The 20,242-nt window shown below is 34.3% G+C and overlaps 1 protein-coding gene across 2 annotated transcripts in view; it reads right to left on the reverse strand.

The window, feature by feature from the left end:
* The window catches only part of LOC150086616 (uncharacterized), a 72,683-nt gene that overhangs the window by 30,270 nt on the left and 22,171 nt on the right, over positions 1-20,242 (reverse strand). For both annotated transcript variants that reach the window (XM_090371479.1, XM_090371480.1), the window contains one exon: positions 12,329-13,355. In XM_090371479.1, coding sequence (XP_090227605.1) covers positions 12,329-13,355 — 1,027 coding nt within the window. The remainder of the gene's footprint in view (positions 1-12,328; positions 13,356-20,242) is intronic.

Genomic DNA, 20,242 nt, shown 5'->3' on the forward strand with positions numbered 1-20,242 from the left:
CAATGAACTGACCATAGTAAAGTACCGTTCACACTATATGATGTGTAGTAAGCACCGGTCATTGTGATCACGTTTGTGAATTGAATTTTAATTCAATTAAACAGCGATTCTAATTAGCGAAAACAGGAGGAATATTATCCACAGGCAATAAAAACAAAAATATATTAAGCACAAATTTACCCTTTATTACCTTACCAATTAAAAAATTAAATGATTCGTGATAATTGGAAGAATATACGTGATAATCGGAATAATTAATACGTACTGTAATATGTACATACTAACTAGTTGACATTTCTGTTCACTGACATTTGTGGGTGAGGGTTAAAATTTAAAACAGTAAAAAGATAAGCAATCAATAACAAAGAACACGGCACACACACAAATTGCAAGTAACACGATATGCGCAAGTGAGAACGGAGTAATGAGTTACAAATTTTTAAAAATAGGAATGAAGAGAAGATCTGAAAATTAATTTTTTTATATGATTGAAGATTTCATGGAAGTGTAAACACATTTCACCATAATAACTCACAGAATTCCAGCTGTCGGTATTATTGCAAATTCAGTAAGATCGAGTTTACTGTCCATTTATGATAGATTTCACTAACAGAAAAGTCCAATAAACAGGTGAATGCTAATTGTTTTTATTGTTTTATGGTTGTGACCTCCAGAATTTCGACCAAACCACATGGTACCATCGGAGACAATTGTAGGGTAATCTCCAGTGCTGCGGTCTCCTGCCCCAATTAAACAGCATGCTGTCCCAATTAAGCGAAGTAAACCCTGGCTATTTTCTCCATTGGTTTCTGTTTTTTAAGATTTGCCCCAAATAAACGGCTGCCCCGATTAACCTGTGGCCCAAATAACCGGAATCCACTGTATTTCACTTTAATCGACAAGTGTTCAAGTGTGAGTTTAGTCGCAGATTAAAAGAAACTAAAGTGTTAATTCAAATTTTGTTGTTATTGTTGTTTCATCCCCACGTTAAAAAAGTAAGTTTTAATAAATTGTTATAAACAAACCTTTCTTTTATGTACTTAATTTCCTTTAGTTGAACTGTAACCATACATTTTATTTTTATGGGTTACAAAATTATATATAATTATTAGTTATTTAAAATATATGTTTTATAATTCGATTTTTGTCTCATTTCCAAAATGAGTTTTAGACCCAGCAATCAAATTAGGAGGGTGCAGTTCTCCTTGTTAAATTTTTTTGAGTAAAGGGTTCCCCTTGTTTAGGGTTACCAGATCTAGAATTCAAAAACTAGGACAAAGTAGGAAAAAACTGGAACATTTTTAGTTTTAAAAATGAGGACAAAGCAAGGACATTTTAAAAATTATATTTATTACTAAAAAATTTCAATACATATTTATCATTACTGCCAATCATTTTCAGTAAGTTTGGATTACAAAATAAGTAATTATAAAATGTTTTACAATCCATCAAATTATAATTAACCAACAAAATACTATTCACAGTATTTGTTTCCATTTTATTTCTAATGTTGTCATTGATTGCTAATTAATGAAAATACATGCTCTACATTCCCATTGTGGGCAAAAATAGAAAATGTATACTGAGCAATTTTTAAAAGCTCAGAACTCTTGCATTAATCGCACAATCTTGATTATAAAATATTCAGCCCACTTTCAATGGGCTAATAAGTTTTCCCAATTATCATCTTTCTTTTTCTCAGAAACAAATTCCTTAAAATTCATAAATTAGTTAAATAATCTACTATCTGATATTCAATTAGACAAATAATGATGATACAGTCCACTTAATGCAAACTGTTGTTTTTATTTATTCTGTTGTCGATCAACGGTGCAGCGCACAGATTATTTAATGAAAATTCATTTTACGATGAGATTTTAAATTACAAAAAACTAGGATGCAAGTGTAAATGCCCGAGAATGCCCTAAAAACTAGGACATGTCCTCGGAAACGAGGACACCTTGTAATCCTACCCTTGTTAATTTTTTCAGTAGAACATTTTCCTTGTTAAAATACTTTTTTATACTACAAAAATGCAGATTGCAAGCAAACTCTTATTTAAAATAACATACTATCGAGTTATCTGGAGCTATGCGCCTGCCATGTATGATCAGTATCTTTTATTGATCATACATGGCAGGCGCATAGCTCCAGATTGAACAATCAACTACAATAAAGCGGGTTTCGAATGCCGCACATACAGTTTTTTTGCAGACAAAAAAAGTGACCATTATCTAATTTTTTTTTTTTTTTTTTTTTTTTTATTTGTACCTGTAAATTGTAATTATTTTCTAAACAATTACAATACTGTATGTGCAATAAAATATAAAATGCTAAAAAAATTTTTAGCATTCCCCTTGTTAAATTTTTTCCTTTCCAGCACTAAGTATATCGTGTAAAATAGTAAATGGTAGTTACTAAAATATCACTGTGTTTATATAATAAAATTTAAAAATGCTGTTCTAGAATTCTAGTCTACATGTCTACAATAAATAATTTTATTTATTTAGCTGTGCTCCAAATTTAATTAAAATAAAAAATCTTTAAAAATATAAAATTTATAAATTATAGGTAAGAATAAAGATGTCCAAATGAACAAGTGGAGCAGAATATTGAAAGATGTTGAGGAAGGAAGAAACAAAGAAATTGTCAGATAATTTTCAAAAATGGTTTGTGCCATTGGAGATCACTGACCACAATAAAGAAAACCCTGTTAGCTGCAATTCAGCCATTCCTGAAGCTGAAGTTGTTGTGGTGTTTTCTGGCACAAGGGCTACTTAGGCCATATTGTGCCTCCCAAATTAATTGAGTTACTTATTATAACTGCACGGTGAGCAGTTAGAAACGGTCATACATTTTTATTTGTTTTATATAGAAAACAAATTCAGAGAGATTTGCTTTTTTACCTATTATGCTATTCAGAGAGAGAGGTTGCTGTAGATCTGAAATGAAATTAAAAGACATTTGTCGGGCATTGCTGAACAAGTTGCATTCAAGGAGTATTTTACTGTAAGTGGTTGTGAGCAGTGCGCACACTGCAGAGGATCGTTTCCTGTAAGCAGATAGAGATGTGTGAGGTGAGTGTGACCTATACGAGTTCTGGCTAAGATTACTTCTTTCTTATTTTTACGAAGGCTAGAAGTCCATAATTGTGGTTCAGGTTTTATTTGGAATAGTTTGTTATTTGTTTGCATTTTCCACAGAAGTGTCCATTGTTCCATAGATGTTCTTCGTATATTATGTCTATAACCAGGATATGGGACTAGGTCATTTGTTGAGGATATGATGGAAGGATACTTAGCAGCACTGTCTGCACATTCGTTTCCTGGAATACCAATGTGGCCAGGGATCTATGAAAAGATAAGTTTTCTGATGCTCATGAAGATGCATCAACTTATGTCTTATGAGCTTTAATAAAGGATTTTTACATGGGGAAGTCCTTTTCAAAGCTAAAAGAGCACTCTGTGAATCGGTATATATTATACTTATTTATTGACATTAGCAAGATGTTTTCCAGAGCAAGCTTAATGGCATGGAGCTCAGCAGTGTAGCTGCTGCATTTGGTTGGAAGTGAAATAGAAACAGTTGTATTAGGGAAGACAGCAGCTGCACCCACTCGATTGTCAGACTTTGAACCATCAGTATAGATCTTGGTAAAGTGGGGGTACTTTTGTGAGTGAGCAATATGTAGTTGTTGGATGTTAATATTTGCTATAGACCCTTCACCCCACTGCATTAGCATAGGCATATGATGCAAGAAAGCAAGCTTATGCAGCATCAGCCAAAAAAAAAAAAAAACCACTCCCATTTCACCCCTCCGTTCGTTCAGCTGTCCAGCTGAGCCTTAAATTTATTTAGGCTATCAATTTCCACAACAAGGGATGGAAGTCTGTTCCACCAACCAACTACCCGCTGGCTAAAGGCAAATTTCCGCACATCTATCCTACATCTGTCTTTCCTCAATTTGAATTTATGCCCTCTCAGGTGATTATTCTGAGCAAGAGGAAGAATTCCATTAGCATTGAGCATGCTCAAACCATTCAAGGTATACCTCTATCAGATCACCTTGCCAGTGCCTAGTCTCCAGACACTGTAATTTGCAAAACTTAAGCCTTTCTTCGTAAGAGCAACAATTTGTTCCATTCACTAATCTTGTTGCCCTTCTCTGTACTCGTTCCAGGAGCTCTGCATCCTTCTTGAAATGAGGCCTCCAGACCTGTATACAGTACTCAAGGTGTGGCTTGACCATTGCTTTATACAAGGGAATAATCACCTTCTTATCCCAGCTAGAAAAATTCCTGTATATCATTGACAAGACACAATGAGCTACTCTTGCAGCCTGTCTGCACTGATCAGAGAACATCATATCTTCCTGCACAATTACCCCCAGGTCCTTTTCATTCTCTACCACTGTCAGTGTAGTACCACAGAGTTGATACGTTGCTCTGGGGTTACTGTTTCCCATACGTAGTACTTTACATTTGTCAATGTTAAACTTCATTTGCCACCTCTCAGCCCATCTGCTCAACCTTTCCAGATCTTGTTGCAGCAGCATAGCGTCAGTAGTGTCCTTAACAATACTGCCAACCTTTGTATCATCTGCAAACTTGGACATTAAGCTTGATATACTATCATCAATATCATTTATAAATACAGAAAACAATAATGGACCCAACACTGAACCCTGAGGGACTACACTAATAACATTGGTCCACGATTAGCAGTGTCCATTGATTACCACTCTTGTCTTCTCCCCCTCAACCATCCCTTTATCCATAGCAGCAATTTGCCTCCAATGCCACACTGCTCCAATTTGTGCAGCAGTCTTCCATGTGCAACAGTATCAAAAGCCTTTCTAAAATCCAAATACATAATATCAAAGTTATTCCTTGCATCCAGTTCTTTTGTAACTGCATCATAGTATCCGATCAAATTGGTCAGGCAAGACTTTCCCTTAACAAAACCATGCTCAAAACCAACCAAACCATTCCCTTAATAAAACCATACACCTTAACAAAACCACTGCTCAAAGTATTCATCAGAAGAAAGTGTGAAGTTAGTTCACGGGGGATTCGAATCTTTTGTTTCTCTGATGATATTATCAAGCTGAATATTCCAGCTTTCTGTTAGATTCTGCAGTCTGATACCAGAATGCTGAATTGTTCTAGGTTTATTTGCATAATGGATTGTCAATTGAGGATTATGCAACAGTGGCCAAACCGGATGAGTAGGCAGGCTTTTAATTTTAGCTGAGTAGCAACATCTTTCTTCTGATACTAAGTGGAGGTTCGTGAGCCTCAACATAAAGACTTTGAACTGGTTATGTTCTATATGCACCTAGGTCTATCCTAAGAGAAGAATGTTGGATGGGTGCAAGACGGGCCAAGGTGCTCTCCCTAGCTGAGTCATAAACAGGTGCTCCGTAGTCTAGTCAAGATCTAATTAGAGATTTATATAAGTGGAGCAGGGTATAACGATCGGCATCCCAAGATGTACTAGAGATGACCCGGAATATATTCATTTTCTTTGTGCAAGTGGTTCTTAGATACTTGATGTGCTCCTGGAAGTTTAACTTCTTATCAAAAATTAGCTCTAGGAGGCAAATACTGTTCACAATTGGTAGTGGATGATCGGCCAAGTGCAACTCAGGTTCAGGATGCATTGTGTGCTTGGTGCAGAAATGTATAGCAGTAGATTTGTTGCTTGACAGTTTGTATCTATTTTGCGCCATCCATAATTCAATGTTATTAATAGATATTTGTAGATGTCTCTCAATATAGTTCATATTCTGGGAATGGCAGGATATGGTAAGATCATCTGCATAGAGATATGAGTCAACGGTATTTGGAATGCTGTTTGTGATGTTGTTTATTCGTATTGCAAACAGAGTGGCACTAAGAACAGAGCCTTGTGGGACTCCTTCTTGAATGTATGTTTGAGATAAAACCTGACGGTACCTCACTTGGACTGAAGCTGAAGAAAAATTGTAGTGAAACAAAGCCACATAATTCTGAAAATGACCAGAAAACAGAGTCTAAGTAACCTCAGGTTGTAAAAAATGAAAATAATAATAATATTATGCTGAACTTAAATAACCCTGCATCTTGGCCAGCAAATATTTCTAATAAAATAAATGCTTTTTAATAGAAAATGGACAAGATCAAGGCAAAGATGCAGATTTCAGTTATTCTTTATCCTAGAACGGATGTCGATTTTCTGTAGAGTGGTTTGAAAAAAAAACAACTCGTTAATGGTGAATTTGTAGAGAGAAATTGGCTGATTTACTATAAAGAAACTAAATCTTTGTATTATTTTCCTTGCATTTTATTTAGAACCAACAAAAATACTGGCAATGTGCCTTCACTAGTCAATTCAAAGAAAGGCTTTTCCTCTTGAAACACTTATATCGACATATTCCAAATCATGAAAATTCGTTAGGAAACCGTGAACACTTTCTAAAATGTAAATCAATGGAAAAGAGTCTAAAAAATTCTGGACTTAATGATGATGCTCTACAAAAAGCAATTTTAACAAAGAAATAAAAATGGAGACGAATTTTTAAAATTATTCTGGATGCAATATTATTTTGTGCAAAAAATAATCTTGCATTAAGAGGTTCAAATGAGATGAGTGGGAATCCAAAAGCTGGAATATTCCTCAATATTATTGAACTTATAAGTCATTATAATAAAGAACTAGCAGAATAAATTTCAAATCATCAAAAAGGAACTGCAAATTATTTATCGCATAAAATTCAAGACTAATTTATATGTTTAATTGGAAATGAAATTCGGACCAGTATTATTTCAAAAATTAAAAAAAGCTAAGTACTTTTCCTTGATTGCACACCCGATTTATCATATCATGAACAAATGTCCCAAATAATCAGATATGTGTAAATTATTGATGATAAAGTATCAACAGAAGAGAGTTTCACTGATTTTATAGAAAGTGAAGAAAAGACCAAACTAGAAAAGGATGGACTTGACATTAAAAATATAAGGGAACAAGGATACGATAATGGGGCCAACATGGTGGGAAAATATAAGGGCATACAGGCAATAATTTAAAAAAAAAAATTAATTTTCCACATTTGTATCATGTTCGACACAGTCTTAATTTAGTTGGTGTACATATAGCATCAATAACGTTTGGAATATAAGTTTTTATGGCATTGTTCAAAGAATATTTACTTTTTTTTTCTGGTTCCACTAGTCACTGGGAAATTTTAATAAATACTTTGAAGATTTCACTTAAGGGACATACAGACACAAGATGGTCATCCAAAAAACGAGCTATAAAGTCTTTGTTCTTACAAATAACAAAAGTTCATGAAGTCATTATTGAAAATACATCTGCAAATGCAGAAACTATCAGTATTGCTTAAAGTCTGCTTTTACAAATAGACTATCAATTTTTATGCAGATTGGCTGGCTATATGAAATAAAATTCTTCATAATATTAACTGTATAAATAAAGCACTGCAAGCTAAAAAGCTTTGCATACCTAACTCTTCTCAATTAATAAGCGGATTGATAAAAAATCTCCAAGAAATATGGGAAAGTGAATTTGAAGATATTTTCGGATATACTACTACCACAGCAGAAAGAAAGAAAACAAAAAAAGAATGACACTTTACGAATCTTCGGATGATTTCAATTTATCTGCCGAACAACAATTTTGTATTGAAATTAAATACGTTTCAGATGTTCTTATCAATGACTAGAATAGAAAAACTGAATACTATTTTTTTAAATTTTGATTTTCTATTTGGAACTTCGCTCACATTAATTAATAAATTTTACTTGCAGAAGGCTGCTTCCAACCTTGCATTAAGATACAAAGATTTAAATGAGTGTGATATTTCAACAGAAATTAAAAATTTCAAAAATCATGTTTTATCAATTCTACAGATATAAAACTGTAAGCCCTTTACAACTTCTCCAATTCATTCATGAGTATTGTCTAATAGAATCTTATCCAAATATAGAAATAGCATTACGAATTTTTCTTACTCTGCCTGTAACAGTAGCTTTTTATGAAAGGTCCTTCAGTAAATTTAAATTGATTAAAAATTACCCGAGATCAACAACTAGACAAGAACGACTAGCCAATATATCAATTATATCCATTGAAAATCAGCTAGCACAAAACATAAATTATGATAAAATTATTGACTATTTTGCTTTGGCAAAAGCGAGAAAAATCCAATTAAAATAATACACCTTCACTGCATATTTTTAGTTCATGTTATAATGTTAAAAGTACTATATTTCGCAATATTTTGTTCTACGATTTTATGCTAGATATATAAACATAAGCTACCTGTGAATTTTTAATTTCTTTGCAGTTATATGTATTTTCTTTGTAGTTTATATAGAAACAGTCTCTGTAGATATAAACAAATATTTGTCAGTTTATTTTTCTTTGATATTTTTGTTTTGTTATATTCATTGTATTGTTTAAATTATTTTATTAATAAATACATGCAAATCATAGATCGTTGCAATAGTAATTTTTATAAATTCATAAAGATTGACTACCTGCATATAATGGGGGCATACTTATATTGCTTTTGCCCTAGGCATTGGATTGCCTAGTTCCGGCACTGTGGTTAATGACAGTAAGCAAAGCATACACCTCTGTAACCAGACCTAAAAAAATTACACACAAGCTGGGAAGTGGCATGGAGGTTTAACATTGATAAATGCAAGGTACTACATACAAGCAGCAGTAAGCCCAGAATAACATACCAATTGGATTATACCACACTCAAGGTGTTTTCTATATTTATTAATGGTATTGATGAAGGTACAGAATATCAGGCTTAATGTTTAAGTTTGCAGATGGTGCAAAGGTTGGCAGGGTGGTTAATGACAGTAATCAGAATAAACTACTACAACAAGATTAAAAAAATTAGACAGAGGAGCTGAGAAGTGGCAGTTGAAGTTTAACATCGATAAAGGATGTTTAACATTACAAGGTACTGTATATGGGTAGCAGTAATGGCTCCAGGGTAACGTATTAACTGTGGTACTACACTTAGGGTAGTGGAAAATAAAAAACACCTGCGTGGTACTATACTCAGGGGAGTGGAAAATGAACAAGTAATATAAAAAAAAATTTTTTAAAGTCAATTCCTACTTAGGTCAACAAAGAAAAATTTTATTTTAGTTACTTTTTATTAAATAATTACAATTAATATAAATATGTATATACATATGACAGAATCACAATATTAAGTGGCAAAATAGAAAGCGAATTTCCTTGCAATTTTCCATTTTCCTTTCTATATATGGTGTTGGACTATTATTGTTATTCACATGTTTCATTTTCCATTTTATTCCCTCCTTGACTCAGACTAGAACCCAGAATGAAAAAAGAATCTGAAAAAGAAATTTTTTTCCGGCGATCTACACGCTTCGCCACTGACGGTATTTATTCCTAAATTTATATCCTGCTAAATATCTTATATAAGAGAAATTTTTTTCTCCCATATGAAACTAAAATTAATTAATTAAATTTAATTAATGAATTAATATTTGAAAAAACTGTATTAACATCAAGTGTCATCCACTACAAGTTTAAAAAAATTTATTTGAACTTGAGTGGATGAATAAAAAGTATTTTATTAACGATTGAAAATTTGAACAAGATATATAAATATATATAGGGAGAGTGTGAACTAATAGTAGGAATTGAAAAAGAGGGGTAATTGTGCAGTCAGATATGAAGTTCTCTGAGCAATGCAATGAGGCTGTCAGAGCAGCTCCTGGGGTTGTGTCTATGATATACAGGAACTTTGTTAGAAGGGATAAAGAGGTTATTATCCCATTGTGTAAGGCAATGGTTAGGCTGTATCTTAAATACTGCATACAGGTCTGGAAGCCTCATCTTAGGATGTAGACTGAAAGGGCAGAATTCATGGGATACCTGGTTCCTGGGCAACATGACACTGTCACTCCTCTCACTAGTGGACGAACCATGCACTTGACAGGTATATAGGCACATTGCATTCATGTAGACAGTAATTCGACATCAGTATGGATAAATGTCGTGAATTAACCGACTTTGAAAGAGGGATGATAGTGGGTGCCTGACACATGGGTCACTATCGCAGGTGGTACAGAAATTGCACTATTCCTGTTTGACAGTATCAAGAGTGTATCAGAAATAAACCATTTCCGGAATAACATCTCATTATGGACAGCACTGTGGGTGAGAAAGGTGGAGGATGAATATGGCTGTCGACGTCTGTCTCACACAGTTTCAGCCAACCAGAGAGTGACAGTGACACAAATCACTGCTGATTTCAACAAGGGAGGTGCTAGAAATGTCTCCACCAAGACCATCAGGTGATAATTAGCCTAAATGGGAGCCGCCGACCCAACAGAATCCCATTCCTAACACCATGATATGGGAATCTATGCCTCAACTGGGCAAAAGAACATCAAAACTGGACCTTGGATGATTGGAGACAGGTCTCCTGGTCCGATGAGCCCCATTTCCAGTTATTTCGAATGGATGGGAGGGTGCATATCTGGCAGAAACCGCACAAAGCTATGCACCTGTCATGTCAACAAGAAACTGTTCAGGCAGGTGGACGGTTGGTAATGGTCTGGAGCATGTTCAACTGGCACACGTTGGGACCTCTGGTACATCTAGATGCATCTCTGAACGGTCCAGGTTATGTGTCCATCCTTGCAGGCCATCTGCATCCCTTCATGGTCATCATGCACCCACAGGGCAATGCACCTCCCCACAGAGCAGTGGTGACTAGAACATGGTTCAAAGAGATTTTACCACCATGGAATGGACTCCCCATTCACCAGATATGAACTCCATGGAACATCTTTGGGATGCTGTGGAAAGGTCCGTTTGAGCTATGGATCCTCCACCCAGGAATGCAACGGAAATATGGACATAGGCGCAGCAAGCATGGATGGAAATACCTGTGGAACACTTTCATGAATTCAGTGCCTCGCTGTGTGCTGCCCGTATCTGGGCAAAAGGTGGGCCTACCCATTACTAGCTAGGTATCCCATGATTTCTGTCCAATCAGTGTAATCTGCTGGAACAGGTGCAGAGAAGAGCAATACGACTGGTGAGGGGAACAAAAGGGTGCTTTTACCAGTTCTGCAAATTGCAGTGTCTAGAGGCTGGCGAGGTGATCTGAATGGACTGTTTAAGGCTTTGACTAGATTTTCTTCCTTCTTACTCAGACACCATACGAGGGGGACATAAATTCAAATTGTGAAAGGATGGTTGTGGGACAGATGTGCAGTGTCGCCTTCAGCAGCAGGTGGTTGATTGTTGTGTGGAAGTTAGTATGTTGAATAAATTCAGGGAAGAACTAGACCAATTATTTGAGGGGATGGACAGGTGATGTGGGAAAGTTTTTTTTTTTTTTGGCATATGCTTTATAAGTTTGCTTTCTTGCATCACATGCCACTACTTATAATAATAATAATAAAATAAGACAAAGGAGAATGAAAAAAAGACCTACAGGTAACTGTATAGTCCAACAAACTGCATAAGTATATATAACAGTACTGCATACAGGTCTGGAAGCCTCATTTTAGGAAGGATGTGGATCTGTTGGAACAGGTGCAGAGAAGTGCAATTAGTTGATGGACAAAAGGATACTCTTAACAAGAAGCCTTCAGTGCTGAAAACTGCAGCATCTGGAAACTAGGCACCTGCAAGGAGACCTGACTGAGATGTTTAAAGCTCTAAATGGATTTAGTAAACTACATACCTATTGTACTGTTACTCTTTCTCAGTTATCACACAAAAGTGGACATAAATTTAAATTGAGGAAGGATGGTTACAGGACAGATGTGTGAAAATTTGCTTTCAGCCAGGGAGTAATTTTTTTGTCGGAAGAAATTTTCATCTGGTGTTGTGGAAGTGGGTAGTTTGAATAAATTTAAGGAAGGACTAGACAACTGTAGGGGTATAAAAAGAGGTGTTTTTTTTTTTTTTTTTTTGGCTGATGCTGTATAACAGGAGTGGCCAACTTAATTTGTGATGCGATCTACTTTTTTCCTTCAAAATGTGCCACGATCTACCATCTCAAAAATTTCATTGCACAAGGTGCACAAATCGAGGGATGACTATATTTAAAATTTGTCGTGATCAACTGAAATTAAATCTGTGATCAACTGGTAGATCACGATCGACTCGTTGGCCACCCCTGCTGTATAAGATTGCTTTCTTGCATAATTTTCCACTAGTAATACTAAAATTTATGTCACTTAAAAGAGCACAAAAACAATACTTATCTTAAAATTATATTTTTGAAATATGTTAAATTTAAATACAGTACCTAATGGTAAAGAACTGTCATCCGATGGAACTTCAACTTTATTTCCTCTGCCACCACTTCCAGGTGTAATTGTCTTCCCTCCTTCACTTTTGTGAGTCTTTGAAGTAATATTACCACTTTCGGTTTTCATCTTCTTGTTCCCAGTATCACCATCCACTTTCTGAGCCTTTTTACCTGTTCCATCTGAGCTTTCAGTTTTACTGTGTTTCTTAGATGTGGCCTCTTCTGTTTTCTGAGCTTTTTTACTGATTCTTTCACCACTTTCAGCCTTGTTCACTTTTTTATTTGTCCCTTCACTACTATTTTCTGTTTTATGAACTTTTTTAGCCATTCCATCCATACTGTCTGATTTTGACTTTTTGCCAGGTCCTTCAGCTGAACTATCTTTATTAGTTTTTTTAGAAGAATTCTCCCCATTACTTTCACTTTTATTTGACTTTTTGCTAATATCTATGGAATTTTCAGCTTTGTTTGCTTTTTTACTACTTCCTTCTGAAGTAGTATGTTCTCCTTTATTAGACTTTTTCACAGGTGTTTCACTACTTGCAGTGTCAGTTTTAGGAGACTTTTTGTTGCTTCCATCACTGTTTAATTCCATTTTAATTTTAGTTCCACCATCTGCTTTATTGCCTTTAGGAGTATTACCACTGATATCATTCTTGGAAGATTTGGAAGAAGATATACTATCTCTTGTCTTTCCTTTGCCACCTTCAGATTTAAGACCCTTTATTCCAGAGAGCTGTGATGATCCATCTTTTATTGAAGGGGTATCACCTTTTGAAGTTTTACCAGATGCAGAAATATTAGATGTTCCTGTTTTTGCAGGTGTACCATCTTTAACAGCTTTAGAAGAAATCTGGCTGGGATTAGATGATTTGATAGGAGTTGTGTCACCTTTAGAACTCTTTGAAGGCGTATTAGATGGTGCTGTTCCTTCATCACGTTTTGCAAGCATGTCTCCAAAATCCAAATCAGGAAGACTAAAATCCACCTCTCCATTGGGAAAAGGTAAAATCTCCGATTCATGCTGAAAACAAAATAAAAAGGAATGAATTTAAAGTAATAACTAAGCATTAGACAAGTTTAAATAAGATTATGTTTCACAGTGTAAATGTGAAAGATATAATCTTTAAAACAATGCAGGGACTGGTCAAAAGGAATAAATGATTTCTATATAAAATGATTAATTAAAAATAATGGAAACAGATAGGCAGATGACAAACTCGTGTTCTACATATGGAGATATTCAGATAAAAAGAAAAGTAGCCTTTCAAAAATACCCTCCTGTTCATATGATCAGTCTGAAAATAAATGGTTAATCAGGTATTCTGTACTTGTACAAAATAGCAGATACAAAATAGTAGAAAAATTCCCCAGTATCATTCAAAAAAATGGGTCTGACTGGCATCCAACTGTTGAAGCATGTGGGTTTTTCAATTGAATTTTGCTCACGTCAGTCAAGGTAACAAGGGAAATTTATATTTCAAATATCCAAATAGGGGACCGTTTGCCGCGCATTGCAAACTGTCCCGAATTGGACCTGTAGCCTCCATACTTAATGGCAAGCAAAATGCAAATCATTTGCATTATGTTTGCCGGGAATCAATGGTACAACGGACAGTTTTTTCTGTAGTAAATAAGTTGTGGACGTCAACAAAAAGCAACTGACCATAGAAACGCCAAAAGCAATACTACAAGTTAATATATTATTTAATTTCTCTTGTTTTTATTGTTAAAAGAAGTGTGTATTTTTATTATTGGTATTATTTCACAGAAAAAAAAACCTAACCCTTTTTCACTAAACAAAAATGAAAGTCGATTAAAACCATGACCCTTCTAATAGGAATTTTTTGTTTCTTTCTAATAACAACTATTTTTCTAAGTTCATGTCCTTCACACAACCTTCTGTTCATCATGTAGCATAACACGAAGAGTACCTTTCCTGACTTGTTGTTGTTGTTATTTTGGTTTTTAGGAGCATTAGTAACCAAGGCCATATTGCTCCGGGATATGCGGTGGTCAATCCCTGACCTTTCCGCATCCTCCGTATTTGGTGGTGACAGGCTCGAACCCCGGTCTAATCAAGAAGCATGTGCTACGCACTGCTGCTCCTTCCCACCTGGCTACGGAGGCACCTTTCCTGACTTAAAATATAATATTTCAAAATTTTAATATTTCTTAATATCCTATACATTATATTTATTATCCTATTTTTATTTGGTCTAAATTCAAAATATCATTTTAAATTCAAAATGAAGACAGATTCTCTACAAGAGAAAATCACAATGAGTTAGCATTTGTCCGATTTTAAGAATATTAGCAGGTCTCGATCACGAGTTGTCTATCCAACATGAGGGGTACCTGTACTGAATTTCAGCCTTTCTGTGAAAAAAAAAAAAAAAAAATAGGCTGCATTTGTTTTTTGTTTATTTTTTTAAGAAGTGTGATATTTTATTTGATAAATTTAGTTCAAAGAAGTATATGTATTTAATTTATATTTTGTATGTGAATATTTTTTTATAAAAAGAAAAAAGTGTATATTGTTTCTAGGGGAGTTGTAAAATTCTACCCCCCAGATGTCCCACATTGGAGTACTAAAGATCTGGTCACTTTACATATAAAGCACTGCAGTTTTAATTTAAGAAAATAATTAAAAATGTTTTTAATATAAAAATGGATTTTTCATAGTTCTGTCCATAACCAGGCTCATAATAAAGGTGACTTAAAAAAGTGATAATTTTGGATAACTTCTTGCCAGTTCTTAAGATCATAAATGTGATTACTTCTCAGTGCATGTGTGATCTTCAATAAACAATGGCATTGTCAATTATGGATTAAATAATTAACCTAAAACAATAACTGTTGCCACAAAATGTCATTAAGAAACTCTCAGAAAGTCTTCTTGCTTTATGCTGTTGCAGCACTAGCATCAGTAAGATAGCAACTATAAAAGAGAAAGCTCGGTGCATGTTACAGTATGGGGAACATATTTTTTGTCGTGGATACAGAATAGATCCTCCAAACCACAAAGCCATCTCTTGTTGGTATAATCAACTTAGGGAAACTGGCAGTGTTGAGAAGAGAAAAACATCAGAAAGACCACATGTTGTAGAGGAAGTAGCTCAACAAATCAGACAATTGTGTGTATGAAGCTGCAGAAACAAATAGTCTGGAGCTTGAAGTATAAAAATCTATCATCCAAAAGTGTTACATAAGTGACTGAAACTTCATGCTTATGAAATTCAGCTGAAATATGAAATTAAACCAGCTGATTATTCTAGATGATCAGAATGTGCAGCACTGTTTCTCAAAACAATTGATAATTGATGATCATCCTAATTTCTTCAATTAGATTTCATTTTCAGATAAAGCCACATTTTGTGTGACTGGTGCCGTAAATTGGTGCAACTTCTGCATTTCACATTCTGAAAATCCTCATGTTGTAATAGAACATGTACAATAGTCCAAAAATTAATGTTTAGTGTGGAACAATATGTGATTGGGTTATTAGACCTTTCTTTTTTGTCAAAAATACAGTAACTGGCCTGACTTATCCATTGGATATGTTGGACAATTTTGCCTTTACTCAAGTTTTCTTTCAATAAAATAAAATGGGGTGCCACCACAGTGATCTGATCCCTCTGGATTTTTTTTTTTTTTTTGGGATACATTAAAAAATTGCTTATTGTAAAAGTCCATGATTTACAGTTTAAAGAAAAGAATCATTGAAACCATAACAACTGTTACACTAGACATGCTGGGCCAAGTATAGAATTATTTGCCAAGTTGGTTGGTTGGTTGTTGGGTTTTATTGACGCATTAGCAACTAAGGCTATAATGCACCAATATTTGCATAAAGTCTACTGTATATGTTGAAGTTTACTGAATAAAAAAGGAAACTGAGACGTTCTTGAATTTTGTGACAACAGCACTTTAAAATGTAGGTATTCTTTTATAATTAACCTGTATTTTATGCCGATTTATCACTGTTTTTACCAGGTGCAACTAAGTAGATCTAGACATTCTCTGGTTGTAGAATTTCTGTTATATATTTACTTTGTACACACACAGACACCATAAACAACAAAGTTAAACACTACACTTTTTTTTGTGGCAGTAAGAACATCTGACACCATGTTGCATTTGGTCACTGTCCCTGAATATAGGAATGAAAGTTAAATACATAAAAATATAAAGGCCTTTTTGTTTTGTACACAATTCACAGCTACAAATCGGTGTTTTCTATCGACAAGAATGGCTGTACAGCCATTTGCAGATTTTGATTTTAGACGCAGTGGAAAAGAACTAGGACATCAGATAACATTTTCATTTTGTTTGTTTCAGTAATTTGTGATTTAAAAATTTATAATTTATCATCACCAGTGATATTCATTAATAGAACCCTTTCCTGCAGAGTCAAAATCTAACCTCTCAGACATCATAATAGCAAATAAGATTGTGTGTTGATCTGACTGATTGACAGATGGCATTACTAAGCAATAAAATCACAAGGAAAAGGAGACTGTTTAACATATGTTTCCTGTCCACATTACTATGGCAGTTTCCCATGGATGCATATAACCAAAAATTTCCAAGCAAGGTTAGATTTGGTGAACAATCAAGCACTTAGCTAATGATCAGTAAACTATGATAAAAGTGTGAACCCCAAGCAGCCAAAGTGGTCCACAATCCAGAAAGCAGTCTAAAAAACTTAGTCGTGAATAAGAATATCAGTGGACAGCAAAGCCATAAAACTTCAAGATTTTCCTGTATGGCTAAATTTTCATAAAATTTTGTACAATAATTTGTTTTTGTGACAACAACAATATAGCATTACAGTTAATAATACTAGGGATGATTTTATAACGCTGTAGGTGCTTCAAAAACGGTAGTGAAAAATGATTCTACAATAAATATTCATGGAAAACTTCCAAATACAAATGAAGGAACTGCAAAACTAACTAACTTTAATGGTTTCTTTGTTAAAGTAATATTCTCATTTTAAAAGTAAATAATTAAAAATCATATACAAAATACTGCCAACTTTATAACCCCTTATCTTGGAAAGTGCAGCAAGTTACTCCAGAGTTTTAGTTGTCAAACTAAAAAAAAAAAGCAACCACCAACAGGCTAATAGAATACTATATAAAATTTAGCTGGTTCTGATATAACTGTTATCTATATAAAAATAAGCTATAAGAAACATGATAAAGAAATCAGCCATGCATTTTAAAATTATACCAAAGGTTGTAGGTTTTTAGGTGACTTGGGCCATATTGCATGGTATATATTACATCTGTAAACTGCATATGTTCTGTGGTTTGATTTGCCTATGAGTTGCTTATTTTCTGGATGAAAAACCCGATTTACTGGGAGAAAAAAACTATGCTACCCTTGCCTCAGACCAACTAACTTAGCCAACATGTGAAAAAACCCACAAAAATTCCTCACTGCATCAACAAGGTTTGAGCTCAGGTCTTTTCCACCCATTGTGGGGAGGACAATGATTCTACCAACTGTGCTACCCATAAGGTTATACCAAAGGATCCATATAAGCACAAATTATGAATATACGGCAGACTCTCGATTAACCGGGATCGGATTAACCGGGCTTCAAGACTCCAAATTAAAAAAAAAAAAAAAATCAACCAGAAATCACAAAAAATTCAAGTAATAACTAGAATAGTTATAAACAGATATTTTGAAAGTCATAAATAAGCAACAAGCGGCATTATAAGTCATTATTGGGAGATTAGTGTACCTATTATCTTGCAATCCCCGCTGTCTTCACACCTGCCGCTCAAAAAAAAAAGAAAAAAAAAAAAAAGACCAAATGTTTAGTTTGGTTTAGTGCGTTGTGACGATTGTTTTGTTCCGTTGCAGCTCGAAAGCACAAATTTTGTTTTGTTATTTATGTCAGGGGTGTCAGAACTTTTTTTATAGTATTTTTTTTTTTTTTTTTTTTGTTTAGAAATCATGAAAATGATGGGTAAACGCAAAAGAGTTGCGTTTTCTGTTAAAAAAAAACTTGAAATTATTCAAAAGTTTGAAAACGGTACATCTGTTAAATCTCTAATAAACCATTATAATGTTGGTGACCAAACCATACGCAGCATCGAAAAAATAAAGGGAAGCTATTAGACTTAAAATCAACATTGCAAAAAATAAAGGGAAGTATTGTATTGGACACGCGAGTAGTGCGTGGTAAGTTTTTTATCTATCGCCATATTTTTTATATAGGTTGCTGAACATTTTTCGATACAGTAAGTCCCCGGCTTATGCAAATATGGTTTTACGTAAATTTTTTTTCACTCAATTTTTTTTTTTTTTTATTATTTTAGGATTGTAAAATTTAAAACAAACAAAAATAATAAATAAATAAAATAAGCAATCAATAACGACAATCATGGCACGTACAAGTTGCACAAGTGAGATACGGAGTAACAAGCAAAAAAAAATAGGAAAGAAGAGAAGATTCTTACAATTTATTTACGTTTTTTTTTTTTTTTTTTTTTATGTGACTGAAGATTTCAGTGAAGGGGACACATTTCACCACAATAACATAAAAACCCACACAATTCCAGCTATCGGTATTATCACAAATACAATAAGATTGAGTTTACTACCCGTTTATAATTAGATGCAAGAGCAGAAATGTCCAGTAACCTGGAAGGTTCAAATTGTTTAATGGCAGTGACCTCTAGAAATGTGCTTTAGTAAAATGTGAGTTCGCGTGAGGTGATAATAGTGTGTTTCCCCCTTTACCATGTGAAGTTCTTTTCAGAAAATTTCAGTTTCACCGTTATCATGGTGCGGACTAAGAGAATAAGTGACAGCACTACTAGTAAATCAATCAACAAAAGGAAAGCCATCGATTTGGATCAGAAAATTAAACTAATAAGGATGTATGAAAATGGCCAAACATTAACATGTATCGCGCGGAATTCAGATTTGTCAATAACAATATAGTAGCAATATGTTATTAGTCATTCCTGAATTATGTAAAACTCGACCAAGTAAGAAGTCCTGGAACGTATCTTTTACGTATGTCTCTGAATTTTGTATTTTTGGATTAACCAGGAAATCGATTATCCGGTATCTGTTGTTTACCATCTATCCCGGAAAATCGAAAGTCTACTGTATATGAAATATTGGTTTTAACAAGATTGAAACAAAAAAAAAAAAAAAAGAAGAAAAAAATGTGTACCCATACGCACAAAAGATGTTTTATGTGTAAACATATACCATTTTAAAATTGAACAGCTAGAACGGAAATCATGAATTATGTAACGTTTTATGCTCGTGCCTGCTACTTACTCTACTGAATCAATGTTCGTGACATTAGTGTCATACTATACTTCAGTCCAAAATATTCAGTATGAACAATGTAATGTTTTATGCACACGCCCACTGCTTACTCTACTAAATCAACGTTTGGAAGAGGTTAGGCCAATAGCCTAATTACCCATTTGATTGTAGCCATTTTTTGAATAGTATGATTGCAACAATACAAGTATTTGTATTATTACAATCCACATTTTCATTACATTTCATCGTTAGTTGCCTAGATGTTTTCACATCAACAATTTTCTGAGTAGCTGTTGTTGTTGTTATGGGAGTTTAAAGGCGCATAAGCTACTATGGCTATAATGTTCTGAGTAGTGAAAGGGACTGAATGCCACACTATTTAACCTTTGTGTTCAACGATGCTGAAGTCAAGTACAGAACATTGTCAAGAGTATCGAGCAAGCCAACCTAAGAAAATAAAGATAGAGGTAGCAATGAGTGTGCGAGAACGACAAAGGCTATCGAGATTGCGTAAAAGACAAACAGAAAATCAAGCATTGGATTTAGCAGTGCCTTCAACTAGTAATGCTACTCCATCTAACAACAATGTACCCGAAGTGAGTATTA

The sequence above is a fragment of the Mastigoproctus giganteus genome, chromosome 4 (assembly GCF_048544385.1).
Source record: "Mastigoproctus giganteus isolate SK-2022 chromosome 4, ASM4854438v1, whole genome shotgun sequence".
NCBI lineage: Eukaryota > Metazoa > Arthropoda > Arachnida > Uropygi > Thelyphonidae > Mastigoproctus > Mastigoproctus giganteus.